This window comes from Canis lupus, chromosome 3 (genome assembly GCF_003254725.2).
Source record: "Canis lupus dingo isolate Sandy chromosome 3, ASM325472v2, whole genome shotgun sequence".
Classification (NCBI taxonomy): domain Eukaryota; kingdom Metazoa; phylum Chordata; class Mammalia; order Carnivora; family Canidae; genus Canis; species Canis lupus.
In genome coordinates this window covers 40,022,912-40,038,973 of record NC_064245.1, presented here as the reverse complement: position 1 = coordinate 40,038,973, position 16,062 = coordinate 40,022,912, and the positions used below count along the sequence as shown (strand labels likewise).

Genomic DNA, 16,062 nt, shown 5'->3' with positions numbered 1-16,062 from the left:
ATCAGGATCATGTTGTGGTCCACAGGTGGAGATTGGGTCCAGCGAGACGTAGGAAGACAAAGAGGAGCCTGGGCACCCCAGAGGGCAGACTCCCTCTCTTCAGGGATCCCCGTGATTAGCTCTGTCATCACCCCAAAGCATCTACACCAGCTGGCTCACAACCTAATGGTGCGGTTTGCATTTCCTGAGCATTCACCATATGAGTCTCTCACTACTGCATTGCCAGGCATTCTGCAGAACTTGAGAGACCTGGAGACTTTTTTAAAAGGTGATCCCAGATCTTTCATAGCTCCTGGGTAAGCAGAAGAAATCGAAACAGAAAGGAGTAATTCCATGCAGTGTCCCCATGCTGAGGTTGAAGTAATTACATAGCGGTCTGGGAGCACACATAGAGAATGGTCTTGTCTGGGTGCAGGACAGGGTCTTCATAAGGAGCTGACATCTGAGCCGGGTTTTGCAGGGTGAGTAGGAGTTTACTTGGCAGACAAGAGAGGGAAGCACTGAGATGGTCCACTTTTGCAGAGCAGGGAGCTTGGCTGGATCTGAGGATGGTTTTCAGCTGCCTTGGAGCATCCTATCTTCAACCCAACTAGGGACAGAGTTTCTGAGACCAAAGGAGTCTAGAGCATTGTTCTGGACGCTGCAGGAAGTACAGAGATGGGCAAAACAGTGGGTGTCCCTGTGAATTTCCAAGCTGGAGGGGAAGGCAGCCACTATCAGGAGTCTGTCGGTAAGACCAGAAGACACACAAAGATACAGCCAGAGAACAAGGGAGGGTTTGAGAAGAGGAGAGATGAGAGGCTCATGGGGGTAGGTACATCATTGTATAGCTATAGACATCATTTGAAATATATGATTACATCATGCCTCATCTCTGTAGCTGAGCAGAGGTGGAGCAGAGGAGGAAGAGGAAGGCTGGAGGCTCTAATAGGGCTCTTTTGGAGTATCCTTGGATTTGGGCCTCAGAAAATACATGTAGGGGGCTGCCTGGGTGTCTCAGTCAGTTAGGTGTCTGCCTTCTGCTCAGATCATGATCTTAGGGTCCTGGGATCCAGTCCTGCATCAGGCTCCCTGCTCAGCGGGAGTGTGCTTGCTCCTCTTTCTCTACCCCTCCTCCTTGTTCATTCTCTTTCTCTCTCTCTCTCAAATAAAATAAAATCTTTAAAAAGAAAAGAAAATACGAGTGAGGCTTTCATACGGTTAAAAGAGCACCCTTTGGTTTCAAGTGTTTAAATCCTTTAGCTTTGCAGGGTTTAAGTTTTGACTTTGCCATTTACCAACTGTGGGACTTTTGGGAAGTCCCCAAACCTCTCTGAGTTTTGATGTCCTCATACTAAAATCATGGCTATGAAATATAGCCTATTACAGCCTCCTCAAATGGGTGTACAGCCATCCTCAACAGAAGGCAGCAGCATGAGGACTGGATCTCTCTTCTCTAGATATCGTTGCAGTAAGCGCGTTGGGGATCCCTGGTTAATAATCAGGGATCCTGATTGCCTACCACCTCCTTGAAGTTGTTAATCCTAGTTATCAGAGGGAGAAGAAGGGACATTTATTTAGCATCTGCTACAGCCCAGGCAGTGCGCCAAGTGCCCTCTCTGCTGGATTTTCATTTCCTCCATCCCGACTTCACCCCTGTTTCCTGGTCAATTTCCTATCATGAAGAGGAGGGCCACTCTCTCCATGCTTGGAAGCACTTTGTTCCTAAGGACTCTGGAAATGAGACAATGTGATGATGCAATTGGGAAGTGTCAGTGTGGAGGATGAGATCATTTTTCCATGGCCTCTACATCCAAAAGAGATTGCATTTCTTTGAACTTGCAGATACTGTAATATTTCAGCCCACACTGTCCCTGCTCATTCAGTGTGCTCACTGTTATTTCCTCCTTGAATTAAGTTGGTGGTTGTTGTAGGGAGTAACTCTCAAAGTTTTAGGCTGGACAGTTAGATCTGTTTCTTTCATCAAAGCCTTTTTTCTTTCATTTTTGAAAGTAATATATGTATTTACAGATCATTTAGAAATGCAGAAAAGTGTTAGTATGCTAAAAACATAATGACAAATAATGAGTTAGAACGTATAAAGCCAGGTACTTGACATACATAATGTCACGCAATCCTCACATTACGCCTGGGAGGATTTGTGTTTTCATTTCCATTTTACCAATAGGTAAACTGAGTCATGGAGAAGTTAAGAAATTTGTTTAAGATGACACCGCTAAGGGGTGCCTTGGTGGCTTAGTCGGTTAAGTGTCTGCCTTCCACTCAGGTCATGATCCCAGGGTCCTGGGATCGAGCCCTGCATCGGACTCCCTGCTCAGTGGGGACCCTGCTTCTCCCTCTCTGTCTGTGGCTCCCCCTGTTTGTGCTCGCTCTTAAAATCTTAATAAAATAAAATAAAATAAAAGATTACACAGCTAAACTATTTTAACCCTAAGCTACTTGTCTTCAAAGCCCATGTCTCTGTATGTATTGATACTCTGGGGAGGAGGTCAAGGCTAGGGATAGGGAGAGAGGTGAGGTACATGGTCACAATCCCACTACCCAGAGATAATACTGCAACACTGGGGTGGTACATTTGGTCTTCTTTCCACACATACATTTTTTAATTCAGTTACAATCATACCATATATAGTGTTTTGAATGCTTTTTCCTCACTTGGCATTATGTGATGAGCAAGTGGGTTTATAATGATGTGGGAATATGCAATCCATGAGAACTATTCCAGAAAATACTACCAACTTGACAGAAGGGACTTTCAGCTGGAAACAGGACAGCTCGATTTATCAATGGTCCAAGGGGAGATCAGAGTGGTTACAACCAAAACCCTTCAATGGTACTTTCCCGTTGCCCTGTCATCTCCTGCTAGGTCCCTGCAGCCCCCAGCGCCTGCTGAACTGGATGCTGGCTTTGGCTTGCCAACAGGGGCACCTGGGGCTGGTGAAGCTCCTCGTCCTGACACATGGGGCTGACCCGGAAAGCTATGCAGTCAGGAAGAACGAGTTTCCTGTCATCGTGCGCTTACCCCTCTATGCGGCCATCAAGTCAGGTGAGTCCCCCAGTCAATCCTATCCATGGGAACCCTTGCAGGTTTGAGATGTGGGATGATGTCTTCCCCCTCACCTCTAGCTCTTGAAGTGCCTCTGTGGAAACATTTGCAAAGTCCATTACTTGCCTCTTTTTCAAAATGTCTGCACCTTCCCTCATTTACCCCATTCACCTCTTGCAAGGGGATCTCAATGACAGGGACAAACTGTGGCAGATGGAACCATAGTAGGGGGCACTCCACAGGACAGAGGCCCACAGAAAGTCACTCACTAACAGGAACTTGACATCTCAAGAGAAGTAATAGAGAAGTTCTACCACACAACTACCCTTTTCATTCCCATCTCACATACTAGCATCTGCCATTCTGGACAGCTCTGACACACTCTACATCTGGATGCCATTTCCTGTCCTTTAGGAAACGAAGACATCGCCATATTCCTGCTGAGACATGGGGCTTTCTTCTGTTCCTACATCTTACTGGACAGCCCTGACCCCAGCAAACATCTCCTCAGGAAGTATTTCATCGAAGCTAGTGCCTTGGCCAGCAGTTGTCCAGGAAAAATGGTGAGTAGTCACTGCCTGTGGATGAATGCATAAAGAACAGGTGGTACACGTATACGATGGAATATTTTTCCATCACAAGCAAGGAAAACATCCTGCCATTTTCAACAACATAGACAGATTTTAAGGGCACTGTGCTGAACAAAATGAATCAGACACAGAAAGACAAATACTTATATGATCTCACTTCTATGTGGAATCAGAAAAAAACAAACTCAGAAACAGAGTAGATGATTTGCCAGGGGCTGGAAGGTACAGAAAATGGGGAGATGTTGGTCATAGGGTACAGGCTTCAGTTACAAGATGAATAAGTTCTGGAGATCTAAAATACAGCTCTGTGATTATAATTAATAATACTGTACTATATACTTGAAAGCTGTGAAAAGAGTACGTCTTAAGTGTTCTCACCACAGGAAAAAAAAAAGTGGTAACTGGATAACATCATACAGGTGTTAGCTAACACCATTTGCATTTCCCCTAATGTGTGTTGCCTGTTACTGTTTGTTGATTATTTTCCTGAAGGGTTGGTCATCTCTTATCATTTTGGACAGTCTTTTTGTATATCACATATTAAACCTCCTTTTATCATACATGGTACCAGTATCTCCCCCAATCCCTTATTTTTCTTCTGTCTGTTATCTTTGTGATAATGAAGATATGAGAATATGTAATCAAATATATTTTTCATTAATGGCATCTGGGCTATATGAGAAGGTCATTTCCCCCTCAATTTTATATAAATATTCTCCTCCTGAGGTATCTCATAATATTTTTTATTATTTTGGTTTTTACATTTGAAGCCTCAGTTTTTCTGAAAAACATATTTATTTGTATGTGAGGTATGAGGGAGAGAATATAGCTTTCATCTTTTCTAATTGGGTGATCAATTATTATGGCACAATTTTTTAATTAGAGCTTCCTTTTCCTTCTGAATTGAAATGTCATCATTGTTATTTTCCCCGGTATCTATCTGTATGCATTTTGGGATTCTCTGTACTGTTCCTATTAATGTGTTTCTATGTTTGCCATACTGTCTTGGGAACACACATTTCATTTAAGTCTTACAGCCTGTTAATGCATGTTTTCTACTTATTGTTTGTTTTTTTTTCTTTGAAAAATATTTTGTTCTTCCATTTTGTGAATATCCTACAGTGACTTTATTTGTGCAGAGTTCATGTTCTTTAATGAGACTTTGTATTTTATTTATTTTGTATTATTTTTCATATTTTAATGAGATTTTATAGTTTTCTTCATAGAGAACCTGGATCTATAATGTTTATTTGTGGCTTCTTTCTTGTTTTTGCCACTATTTGAATGGAATATAATTCTTTTCCATTTCTATTTCTAACCCGATGTTACTGGTATGGAGAAAAGCTCTTCTGTTTATTTATGTTTTATCTAGTACCTTTACCAATTTCTTTTATTAATTCTAATAGTTTCTAGAAGAATTCCTTGAGACTGTTGGTATGTGATAAAAGCACGTGTAAATTCCAAATAGGTTTGTCCCTCTTTTTCTATTATTTATATAACTTATTTTATTTCATGTCTCATGGTACCACTAGAATTTTCAAGAGTTGAATCATGGTGATAGCAGATTCATCTCTCTTGTTCCTGATTTTAAAGGTCTTGACCTCAGCAATTTATAGGCATTTGCTGTAGATTTTTGGTAAATAGACTGTTGTTAGATTTAGGTAGTTTCCATGTATTCTTTTTTTGCTTCAGAGTTTTTACTAAGAAAGATTGCTGGATTTTGTTAAATCCATTTTTGGCAGCTTCTGATATATTCATGGAGCTTTTCTGTTTTGATTTGTTGATGTAACGAATGATGATAATATATTTCCCTTTTCATTTTTGATGTTGGACAGTTTTACTTTTTCTCTTTTATAAACTTAATCAGACCAAACAGGCATTTACATGTTCAAGTGGTCTTGTCAGAGGACTTGTTAGATTTTATTCATTTCTTTTTGGGGAAGCAATTTGTTCTGTTTGTTATTTCATTAACTTTAGCTTCTATCCCTACTAAAACCTTCATATTTTCTTGAGTATTTTATTTGTCTCTGAGTATGTTGGGTGTTGTGGTTAAGGCAAGGCCATGGCATGAGACTTATGGCCTAATCTGGGCTCCAGACCTTCATCTGGTAACTTTTCCTCTCTGTGTTTCCTCATCTGAGAGGTAAGAAAAATAAAGAGAGAGAAAGTATCTGTCTCAGAAGGATGCTTGACAATGAAACGTGGTAATATTGGTAACATTCTAAAACCAATGCCTGGCACATAGTAAGTACCTAATAGATGATAACTATTATTATTGGAGTTACTTTTTGGATTTATTGAGTTAAATATTTCAGTCTTTTTTCCTCTAATTTTAGCTTGTCAGTTGCATCATACAAGTCTTTCAGGTGCTGCCAATTTGTGCTGGATTTCTTTATCAGAATCTAAAATACACACATATGTACACATATACATATTTATAAATATACATGTATATATGTTTATACATACATATATATATTTCCTACTTCTGATTTTTTTCTAGTTCTTCACATTGTTCTATCAAGTTGTTGCTTCATATGCCTGGTTTATGGCTTTATGACCTGTTTTGACGTATTTTGATGTATTTCATTATGTCAAATACCTGCTTTAATCCTGTTCATGCTTTTATCCTTAAAATTGGGATTGTCTGCTCTCCACATGGCCACACTGCATTCTTTTTCTTTGCATCAACATTGTACAAGTTTTCCCAGACATTCATCTTCAGTTTTTTCATTGTCTTAGGTGTATTTCTTATAAACAGCATTTAGTTTTTCATCCCTCCTCAGAGTATCTTTGAGGAATTCACTCAATTCACTTTTCTGTGGGACCTGTCATACTGATTTATTACTTCCATCTTTTTGTATCATATTTTTTGCTATTCCCTTTTAACTGTTCCCTTATTTTTGCTGGTTTCCTAGTTTTTAAAGAATACCAATATTCTTATTGATAGTAAATGTACAATAAATATTAAATATTAGCCTCACATTGTAAAAGGAAATACTTACCATGCAGCCCTTATCTTTATATTGTGCTTGGTGTTTTTTCCAACACTTTCTTATCTTACTTGATCAACTCAATAAGAACTGCAGGGAATAGAATCTGTTTTCCAGATGAAAATATTATGGTTTAGAGACATTCTGTTACTTGTTCAAGGACAGCAAATACTAAACAGTATCAGCCCAGAACCTGAGTCTTTCGAACTCAAGGCTTTTCTCATTTCATGATTCACGAACTATACCTCAGTACATCATGATTGTCATACTTTTCTGTACAATAACTCCCTGGGAACTTTTAAAAACCCCAGTGCTCATGACAGACCTGATACTAATTGAATCTGAATCTCAGATGGACCTGCATCAGTTTGGCTTTTAAAATTCCCCGGGTGATTCCAGTGTGCACCCAAGCTTGAGAGCTGGTAACTTTGATCTTCTTGGCTAAACATTAAAAGCAGAAATGGTTGGCATCTTTATCTGCCATCTTTTCTACAGGGCAACTCCAGCTCTGCTTGCCAAGATAGGCATAGCGCATAGAAGTGATTATTGCATTTTAAGAAAGACAATGTTACTTTTCTTCTCCTTGGCCTAGAAGAGAAAATGAAATTACAGTGCAGGCTGAATCATAAGGATTTTTTGGGCTTCCTCAAAGCAGGTGCTATTTTCACTATTCACATGAATTTCAAAGGCAAGTGCCTTGCAGTGGGTGTGTCTGGCTGCCTGTGATCTAGAACCTGTAATAGCACATTCCTTCAGTGCTGCTGGCAGAAGACAGGGAGGCAGGCAGCCCAGAGGGATCCAGCAGTCAGGAAGGATGACTCAGGAACCAGAGGTAAGTGCTGGTACCTTCCCAGGTGTACCTGGGAGTACCTGTAAGTGTGGGTTTCCCAGGTGTGCAGTGGGTTTGAACTGGCGTTTTTGGTCCTGAATAGTAGGTAGGGGCAGTCATTAAAAGGGTGCTTTGCTGCCCTGTATACATGGTCTAAAAACTCCTTGGTTTTGCTGGCATTCATGGCAGTGACCTTGCTGAATTAGTCATCTTGTCTTTGGTGTGTTTATGCTTTGCCTCCTCCACCAGCTAGTGGGTGTTTTTTGTTTGTTTGTCCTTTAATGTAATTACTGCTTCTGTGGAAGCCACTGCCAGGTTCAGAACCTTCCTGTGTGTCTCTGGGTCAGGCATCCCCTCATTCCCAGCCTGCCAGAACCTGCGTCTGCCCACAAACAAGGAACTGCAGAGAAGCCCATATTGGTTGTGTTGGTATTTGGTAAGGAAATTTCCAAAAGCCCACACTACGTGGTCTGGACATACTTTTAGAACAGCAAACACAAAGCCAAGTCGGACCTGACCAGAGATGCTTCTTGGCTCCAGTTTGTTGGCACCCCTCTTGAAAACTGCCAAACTCCTGCCTGAACATATAATGAGACAGTCCACGTTCATGGCAAGGGTCCTGTCAATGTTTGCCTTTGCTTTGTTGCCATGAGAAATAGCAACATTTTGATGCTGGCATGCCCAGAAAGGAGCAGGAAAACTCAAAAATGCCAGGAAAGGCCGCCTAAGCAGGTCCTGGAATATGATCGATGATGTTTGTCTCCAGTCAGGAGGTAGAGGGCCAGGCTATAGGGCTTTCTGGGGCTATTCTGAGTGTTGCAAGTAGACAAGAGCTGGAATTAATTTTGAAACAACCCAGTGGAGAAATTATTAATTTCCTCTTAAAAGTCTCTAATGGTTTTAAATCTGGCAGCTCACCTAGAGAGGAACATTTATCATTATTACCGTCATCATCATCATTCTTTGGATCAGTTCTGGCTTATGTACCTTAAAAATTCCTGGTGGCCCACCATTCAGATGCCTGTGTCTGTGCTCAGAGAGAAACATCCTGGCTGCACATTTTCAGATCCGAAGCAGGCTTTTTCCATCCATGGGACCTGCTGCGTCTGAGGACTTGTGTTTGCAGGATGCTCAGAAAGGATAAGAGGCAGCAAATATGGCCTCCTGGATGTTTCTGAAGCCTTCGTGAGAGGTTGATAGAGTTGGCTGAGTGGGGGGTGTGTGCTCCCGAGAGACCCTGAGGCACTGTGGGCAAGCAGCCTTTCCTGAGGGACCCTGAGTCCTCTGGGAAACACCCTTGTCTTGGGTAAGGCCTCACACTTGGTGCAAAGAGTTTTTATTCCAGAGTTCTATGCTTTCCAGAGCATTTCAACATACACAGATTCCCACCTTCCTGGTCCCTCACACCTTGCTCACAGCTGGCAGCATAGCAGGTGTAGGAACCAGTGTCTCCAGAATTCAGGCTCTGGACCAGCAGTGACCCAGTAGATAAAGAGGCAGAGCTAGGTACAGATTCACTGCCCAGGTCCTGGCCTCTTCACCACTCACTTGGGTGAGAGGAAGAGAGAGTCTTTCATCAGCCCCTCAAAAGTTGTGAAGGCACACTCAGAACTGCTCAGGCCTCTGTCCATCCATTCAGCTTTTCCTGTGCCCTAGTGAGGAATTTAGCTAATCATTCCACTTGTGTCCATTTTCTCTAGTTTCCAACTACTGAATCTTTACCTGCCCTTAGGCCTTCCTTATTTGGATGCTTTCCCTGTGGCTACTACCCATGCTATTAGTTCTCCTTAAAACCTGAAATCAGGTAGCAAGATGAGCCAGTAGATCCAGTGAGCCAGTTACTCTATAACCTTTCAAGGAGGTGTTCATGACAAACTTCCTACTAGACTTAAAACACAAGACAAAGCAGCAGTGTTAGAAACCACTTCTACGGGGCACCTGGGTGGCTCAGTGGTTGAGTGTCTGCCTTTAGCTTGGGTCGTGATCCTGGGGTCCTGGGATCGAGTCCTGCAACAGGCTTCTCACAGGGAGCCTGCTTCTCCCACTGTCTATGTCTCTGCCTCTCTCTGTGTCTCTCATAAGTAAGTAAATAAAATCTTTTTAAAAAATTTAAAAAAGGAACCACTTGTACTTGGTTCAAATGGAGGAAATTATTAATAAAACAGAGATGCAGAAATAGTAAAACTATTATTTAGCTTACATGATCAACTGGAGAATATAGTCAGGGAACAATGAGAAGAAAATGTTCGATGTCATTGCAACCATGGGTATCAGCATAGACAACTGTGTATCAATTGTATATCATCAGTCAGTATAGACATTTGTAATGATACAAATAAATTTCAAACAGGTAAGAGTTAAAATTGGAAACTCATCAGAATATATTTTTAAAAGGGCATTTATCCCACTTGTAAAAAGGGAGATGATTCCATGATCATTTTTACAAATATACAAATGATATAAAGGTACATTGTCAGAAATAAGATGAGTGATTTATATATTAAAGCAAAATACTTGTAGGAAAATATAATTTTAAAAAGAAATATATTGGGATCCCTGGGTGACTCAGCGGTTTGGCGCCTGCCTTCCGCCCAGGGCGTGATCCTGGAGACCCGGGATCGAATCCCACGTCGGGCTCCCTGCTTGGAGCCTGCTTCTCCCTCTGCCTGTGTCTCTGCCCCTCTCTCTATCTCTCTCTGTCTCTCATGAGTAGATAAATAAAATCTTTAAAATATATATATATATATATATATATATATATATATATATATACACAGAAAAGAGAGCAATGAAGTTTTCTGAAAAAAAAAGAACTCACCAAAACACCAGTAGGTCACTGATACAGTGTACATGTCAGCTGATCATTAAACTTAATTCAGCCAATGTTTATAGATCACCCACCAGATGCTCAGGACTCAGCAGTGACCAAGCCAGGACCATGACCCTTGCCACCGCATTGCTTACAGATGCCACTGGGCAAGAAGAGAAATGAAGAGTTTTACATAGAAGAAACACAGCCAGTACATCATGGCATGAACACAGATATAACTCCATTGACAATTACAGAAATTCAAATTAAAACAACTTGAAAGGACTGACACAAACCTATTAAACCAGCAAAAATAAACATGAATACTGAGTAAGACACTTGGCAGGGTCGTAGAGAAATGGGCACACCAATCAATGCCTTACTGCTGGCACTGTAAATCCGTTCCATATGTGTGGAAAGTCATTGGCATCATGTGACAAAAGCCATAAAACTCTTCTCCCAGCAAACTGTTCTGAATTTGGTATTTCCTTTCTGAAAGATACCTCTAGGACATAATTCAAAAGGAAAAAAAAGCAATTCCCACACACATGGTCAAAGCACTGCTATTTGTAATGAGAAGTTAGGGGAAGGAAAGAGAAATGTCCAGCTGCAGGAGGAAACTATACCATCCATGCTATACCTTCAGGGTGGACAGCAGAGAGCCAGGAAGAAGCGCGCCTGTCTCCTCAGCACTCAGCACGCCAGGCTCCTTGACCCAGGATACCCTTCAAATCTTAACCCTATACAACATCCTCAGGAAGGTTCCTTTGACCCCTAGTCCTGATCCGATTCCCCCTTATATCTCCCCAAGCTTCCTGCCCATGACATTCTCATCTAATGTCAACTCCCTTATTTGAAAGAACAATTCTCAAAAGCAGAGAATTTAGCCAAGTTGGCTTACCCTGTGTTTGACCCCCCAGTGTAGGGCTGGAACAGAATAAACAGATGGTTGCATGGATGGATGAATTTATGGATGGATGGTTGGATGGACGGATGGTTGGATGGTTGGATGGTTGAAACTTTATATATGCAGTAAATCTCCCATTTACGTAAGACTTCATAGCTGACAAAGAACTTTGCCAAACATTCTACTTTAATCACCTATAAGGTAGAAATTTTTGTCTTTATTTAAAAGTTGAGAAAGCCGAAGGTTCTCTCAACAGCAAGTTAACAGTAAGTTAACTGCAGACATTTCGGGCTTCCCCCTCCCCCCCTTCTCAAATAGATGTTGGCAAAATTAACTTGGAACTAGTGACGGAATATTTCTTGTAAGCTTCCTATTTTTAAAAGGAATGACTGAAATACTACAGGAGAAAAAAGCATAGTGATTTTTTAAAAGAAAAAAACCTCTATTTAAAAAGGTTTTAGTGAAGAAAAAGTGATACATTTTATTAAACACCTTTTGGCATTCAGATATTCTTTTTTAAAAGATTTTGTTTATTCATGAGAGACGCAGAGAGAGAGAGGCAGAGACGCAGGCAGAGGGAGAAGCAGGCTCCCTGTGGGGAGCCCAATGCAGAATCAATCCCTGGACCTGAGATCACAACCTGAGTTGAAGGCAGACGCTCAACCACTGAGTCACCCAAGTGCCCCCAGATATTCTTAACTACAGAGACCAAACTGGTGGTTACCAGAGGGCAGGAGGGGGGTGAGGGGTGGGGAATGGAGGAAACAGATGATGGGGATTAAGGAGGGCACTTGTGATGAGCACCAGGTGATGTATGAAAGTGTCACATCACTATATTAAACACCTGAAACTAATATAACACTGTACGTTAGCTCCACCAGAATTTTTAAAAATTAATAAAAAATTAAAAATGAAGAAAAACTTTGAAATAAAATACTAAAAAAGAATTATATTGGATTAGGAAGCATTGTGGAGTGACTCTCCAGTTATTTTCCTTATTTATCTTAATACATTATTTTGTTTTTCTCTTTTTATGTCACTCTGAGAATTTTTTGTTTTGTAAGTATATCTTGCATTTCAACCTTGTCATTTGGTTCTTTAGCTGTGGCCAAAGACAGCATTTCCCATAACTTAAGCATTGTTTTTACACTGGTCACCAGGTTGTCATTTTCATTCTCAGACTATTAAAGGTACGTTTAAAGCTTTTTAATTTAGTAAGTTGATTATTGACTTTATTATTTTTTTCAAAGACCCTTGACTTGGCTTTATTTATTGACTTCCTTGTCTTGACTTCATTCCAGCATTTCTCTATGCTTAGTCTAATTATCTTAATTTTCCTGTTTTCTTTTAGCTTTCTACTCTGACTAGGGTGGGGTTGCTTTACTATGTTTCACTTTTTTTTTTTTTTGCAACTGTAATCAGAGTTGTGCGCTGTCTTTTCCATTACTTGTAATACTTTTTTTGTTCTAAAAATATATTCTTCTTTTTTTCTAAAAATATATTCTGTTGTGACTTGGTTTTCCTCTCCTACACAAACATGACTTACAAGGGCATGTTTTCATGTTCAAAGAATTGGCAACCCTCATTCTGCTTCTCTCGGTTCTGCCTCAATTTTGCTTTTGTCGTCAGATAAGATAGATCAGGTGTTTGCCTCTCCCTGCACCTTCTTCCTATTCCTTTTTCCTTTTTGCTTTTCCTTCATACTCAGAATTTAATCAAGTAATGGGTAGGCTCATACCTGTTTGAACACAGAATTCATTCTCCTGCCCCCTACCATTGGGGATCCCGCATTTTTATGGCAGTGTGTCGCTCTACAATTCCTCTATTCATTTTTTGCATATTTGGCCTATCATCATCTGCTGGCATTTTTCTTGAATTTGCATTAGTCTTTCTTTTACCTATTTTGCCTGGGGTTGGAACATAAAGATTCAGCATGGTCGTATTTTGGGAGTATGGCTGTTTGAGCATCTTTATTACTATCAAGGTGCTTTGGTTATTTCTCTGAATGCCTTTGAAACCATGCCAGCTTTTCCACGGCCATGAGAACATAGTGGTCCGGTAGGAAGAGACCAGACAGAGCATTCGGCACCTGAATTGCCATCCTGGCTCTGTTACCTTTGAGCAAGTTGTCTCTCTGAGGTTCTTTATATGCCAGACTTTACAGGGTTAGTGTGAGGGCCAGCTGAAAACGTGAACACAACAGTCTGTGAATGCATTGCAAAGAAAGCATCACCGAGATGGTGTCAGCATGTGATCACAGCCCAATTTCCAGTTTCCCTGCTGGACCTTGACCTTGGAGGCAACACGTGAGTCTGTGTTAACTGTTTAAAATGCCATCATATGTTTACTTGTAAGTTATTTTTGTGCTTATATTTCCCATTGATCTCTTTTTTTTTTTTTTTAAGACTGAGAGAGACAGAGACAGCAGAGTGAGAGAGAGCATGAGCTAGGGAGGGGCCGAGGGAGAGGAAGAAGCAGGCTCCCCACTGAACAGAGAGCCCAATGTGGGGCTCTATTCCAGCACCCCAGGATCATGACCTGAGCTGAAGGCTCAACCAGTTGAGCCGCCCAGGTGCCCACCCCCGCACCATTGATCTAGTTTCTATAGCAATATTTCCTTTGTTGGTTCCCCTTAAATCATATTGGCAGCTAACCACTAATTCTGGTAGTTACAGTATTTTGAGCAGACATGCTTTTTTTCAATGTTGATAGTGTGTTTTGTTTTGTTTTCTCCTTCAATCATTTCATTAACTAAGTCATTGAATTAATCTTCTTCCTGAGTCAGAGAGGAAGGCTGAACTCCCCTTCCTCTTTATCTCTCTCTTCCTTTACTCCCTGTATTTATTCTCAGGTCACTTTTGAAACTCTCCTTCACATGATGGAGCCCTCCGAGGCTTTTTGCTAATTTAATGACCAATCTTACCGTCCTTGTCCTTCCCTATTCATATTTCTAATCTACTTGTCTCCATGGGCATCCTTTTTGCCTTCTAGAATCTCTATTTCTTTCTTTTCCATTTTAAATGTGTGGGCCTCTGTCCATGGAATGTTCTAGGTTCTAGGGTCTTGATTTCTCTCACCTGCATTTGGCTTGTTACCATCTGTATCAGCACTACTGTACCAAAAATTGGTTGGCTTGGATAACAGAGATGTACTGTCTCAAGTCCTGGAGGCTAGAAGTCTGACATCAAGGTGCTAGCAGTAGTGCTTTGTTCTCTCTCAGATCTTGAGGGAACCCTTCCTTGCCTCTCCCTAGCTTCTGGTGGTAGTTGGCAGTCCTTGGCATTCCTTGGCATGTAGACCAATCATTACAGCCACATGCCATTTTGTCCCTGTGTGTCTCCACATCGTCCTGTCTCTTCAGGGACCTATCGTTGTGACTAAATTTCCCCTCTTCATAAGAAAACCAGTCATATTAGATGAGGACCTATCTTAATGACCTCATTTGACTTAATTATCTCTGGAAAGACCCTCTCTCAAATGATGGTCACATTCTGAGTTAGCGAGGGTAAGGGCCTCAACATATCTTTCTTTTTTTTTAAGGTTGATTTATTTATTTATTCATAAGAGACACAGAGAGAAAAGACGAGACATAGGCAGAGGGAGAAGCAGACTCCCTACAGGGAGCCCGATGCAGGACTCAATCCCCAGACACCAGGATCATGACCTGAACCGAAGGTAGACGCTCAACCACTGAGCCACCCAAGCATCCCTCCAACATATTTTTTATGGGGAACACAGTTCAGCCCATAACACCATCCTTGTGGCCACCACCAGCCACTCCATTGCTCTTGGTCTGGGTCCACCAGTCATGGCCACTTCACAGGCATGGGCAGTTGTCCAATCTCCTGCTCGTCCTTACATGTTGAATGTCCCATCTCTTCCTGAGAACCTTTCCCAGCCAGAGTGCAGGGACTTGAGCAGCAGGTGTTTGGAGGGTTTCTCCCGGGGGCAAAGAGGCAGGCGTAGTAGCAAGCACAGTGGCAGGCACAGTCAGTCAGGTCTTGTATGGCATAGCCCTCACATGCACGGGGAGGCTGGGACAGAGCCACTGTCTCCAATGTGCTGATCCTTTATCCAGCCAAATCCTTGTCATCCATGGCCTCCCCTGACAGTCTGGGTTCATGGAGGACATTTGCAGGCATCTTCATTTGTAGGGTTTCTTTTGATTTATTCTTCAGGCTTTTCGCTGAGTCAGTTCTATTTGGATTAGACCCATTCGTTTGGCAGTTTCTCCAGCTGTCTGGTTGCTCCTTCACATATCAGAAGGTGGCTGTTATCTTTCTGGCTGGGACAATAAGGAGAAGGCACTCTGCCATCACACCCAGAAATTTTTGCTTAACCACCCAAAAAAAGGCTTGGGTTTTATGTTGGATTAGCAAATACATTTTAGAAGATTCTGTGGCTTCCTGTCCCCTTTTAACATGTAAGGATGGATCTTTGAACCTGCACTCTGGCGAAGCTGTTCTCTACCTAACCAATGGCAGAGGCGCACAGCCCCCTGCCAACCCACAACTCTCAAGGTGAAAAGCCAGGTTGAAAGCATCTGTAAGCCACAGCCTTTCACTTAACAATTAATCTGTCTCCAGCCAATAAGGGTTGCACTGATCCAAAAGCAAGCACAAGTGATGCAGTTGTGGCCTGCTGGCTCTTTCGGTGGTATTTTATGTCTGGTAGCTTCAAGAAGGTTTGTCAAGGCAGATAACTGCCCTCCTGGACCGCAGTCCCCATCGCGGGACAAGGAGGTCTTTCGTATACAGAAGCACCCCAAACATCACTCTCTGCCTTGAGCTGTGCCCTTAAATACCTTTAGTCCTTGATTCATTCCTAATCACTACCTTGGGAAACAAGTTTCAAAGTCATTACGCTATGCCTTCTGGAAAAGCAGTAC

At 41.7% G+C, this 16,062-nt stretch overlaps 1 protein-coding gene across 4 annotated transcripts in view; it reads left to right on the top strand.

Moving 5' to 3' along the window:
• Positions 1–16,062, top strand: part of LRRK1 (leucine rich repeat kinase 1) — a 124,310-nt gene that overhangs the window by 52,049 nt on the left and 56,199 nt on the right. For all 4 annotated transcript variants that reach the window (XM_025437937.3, XM_035714357.2, XM_035714359.2 and 1 more), the window contains 2 exons: positions 2,867–3,046; positions 3,461–3,609. In XM_025437937.3, coding sequence (XP_025293722.1) covers positions 2,867–3,046; positions 3,461–3,609 — 329 coding nt within the window. The remainder of the gene's footprint in view (positions 1–2,866; positions 3,047–3,460; positions 3,610–16,062) is intronic.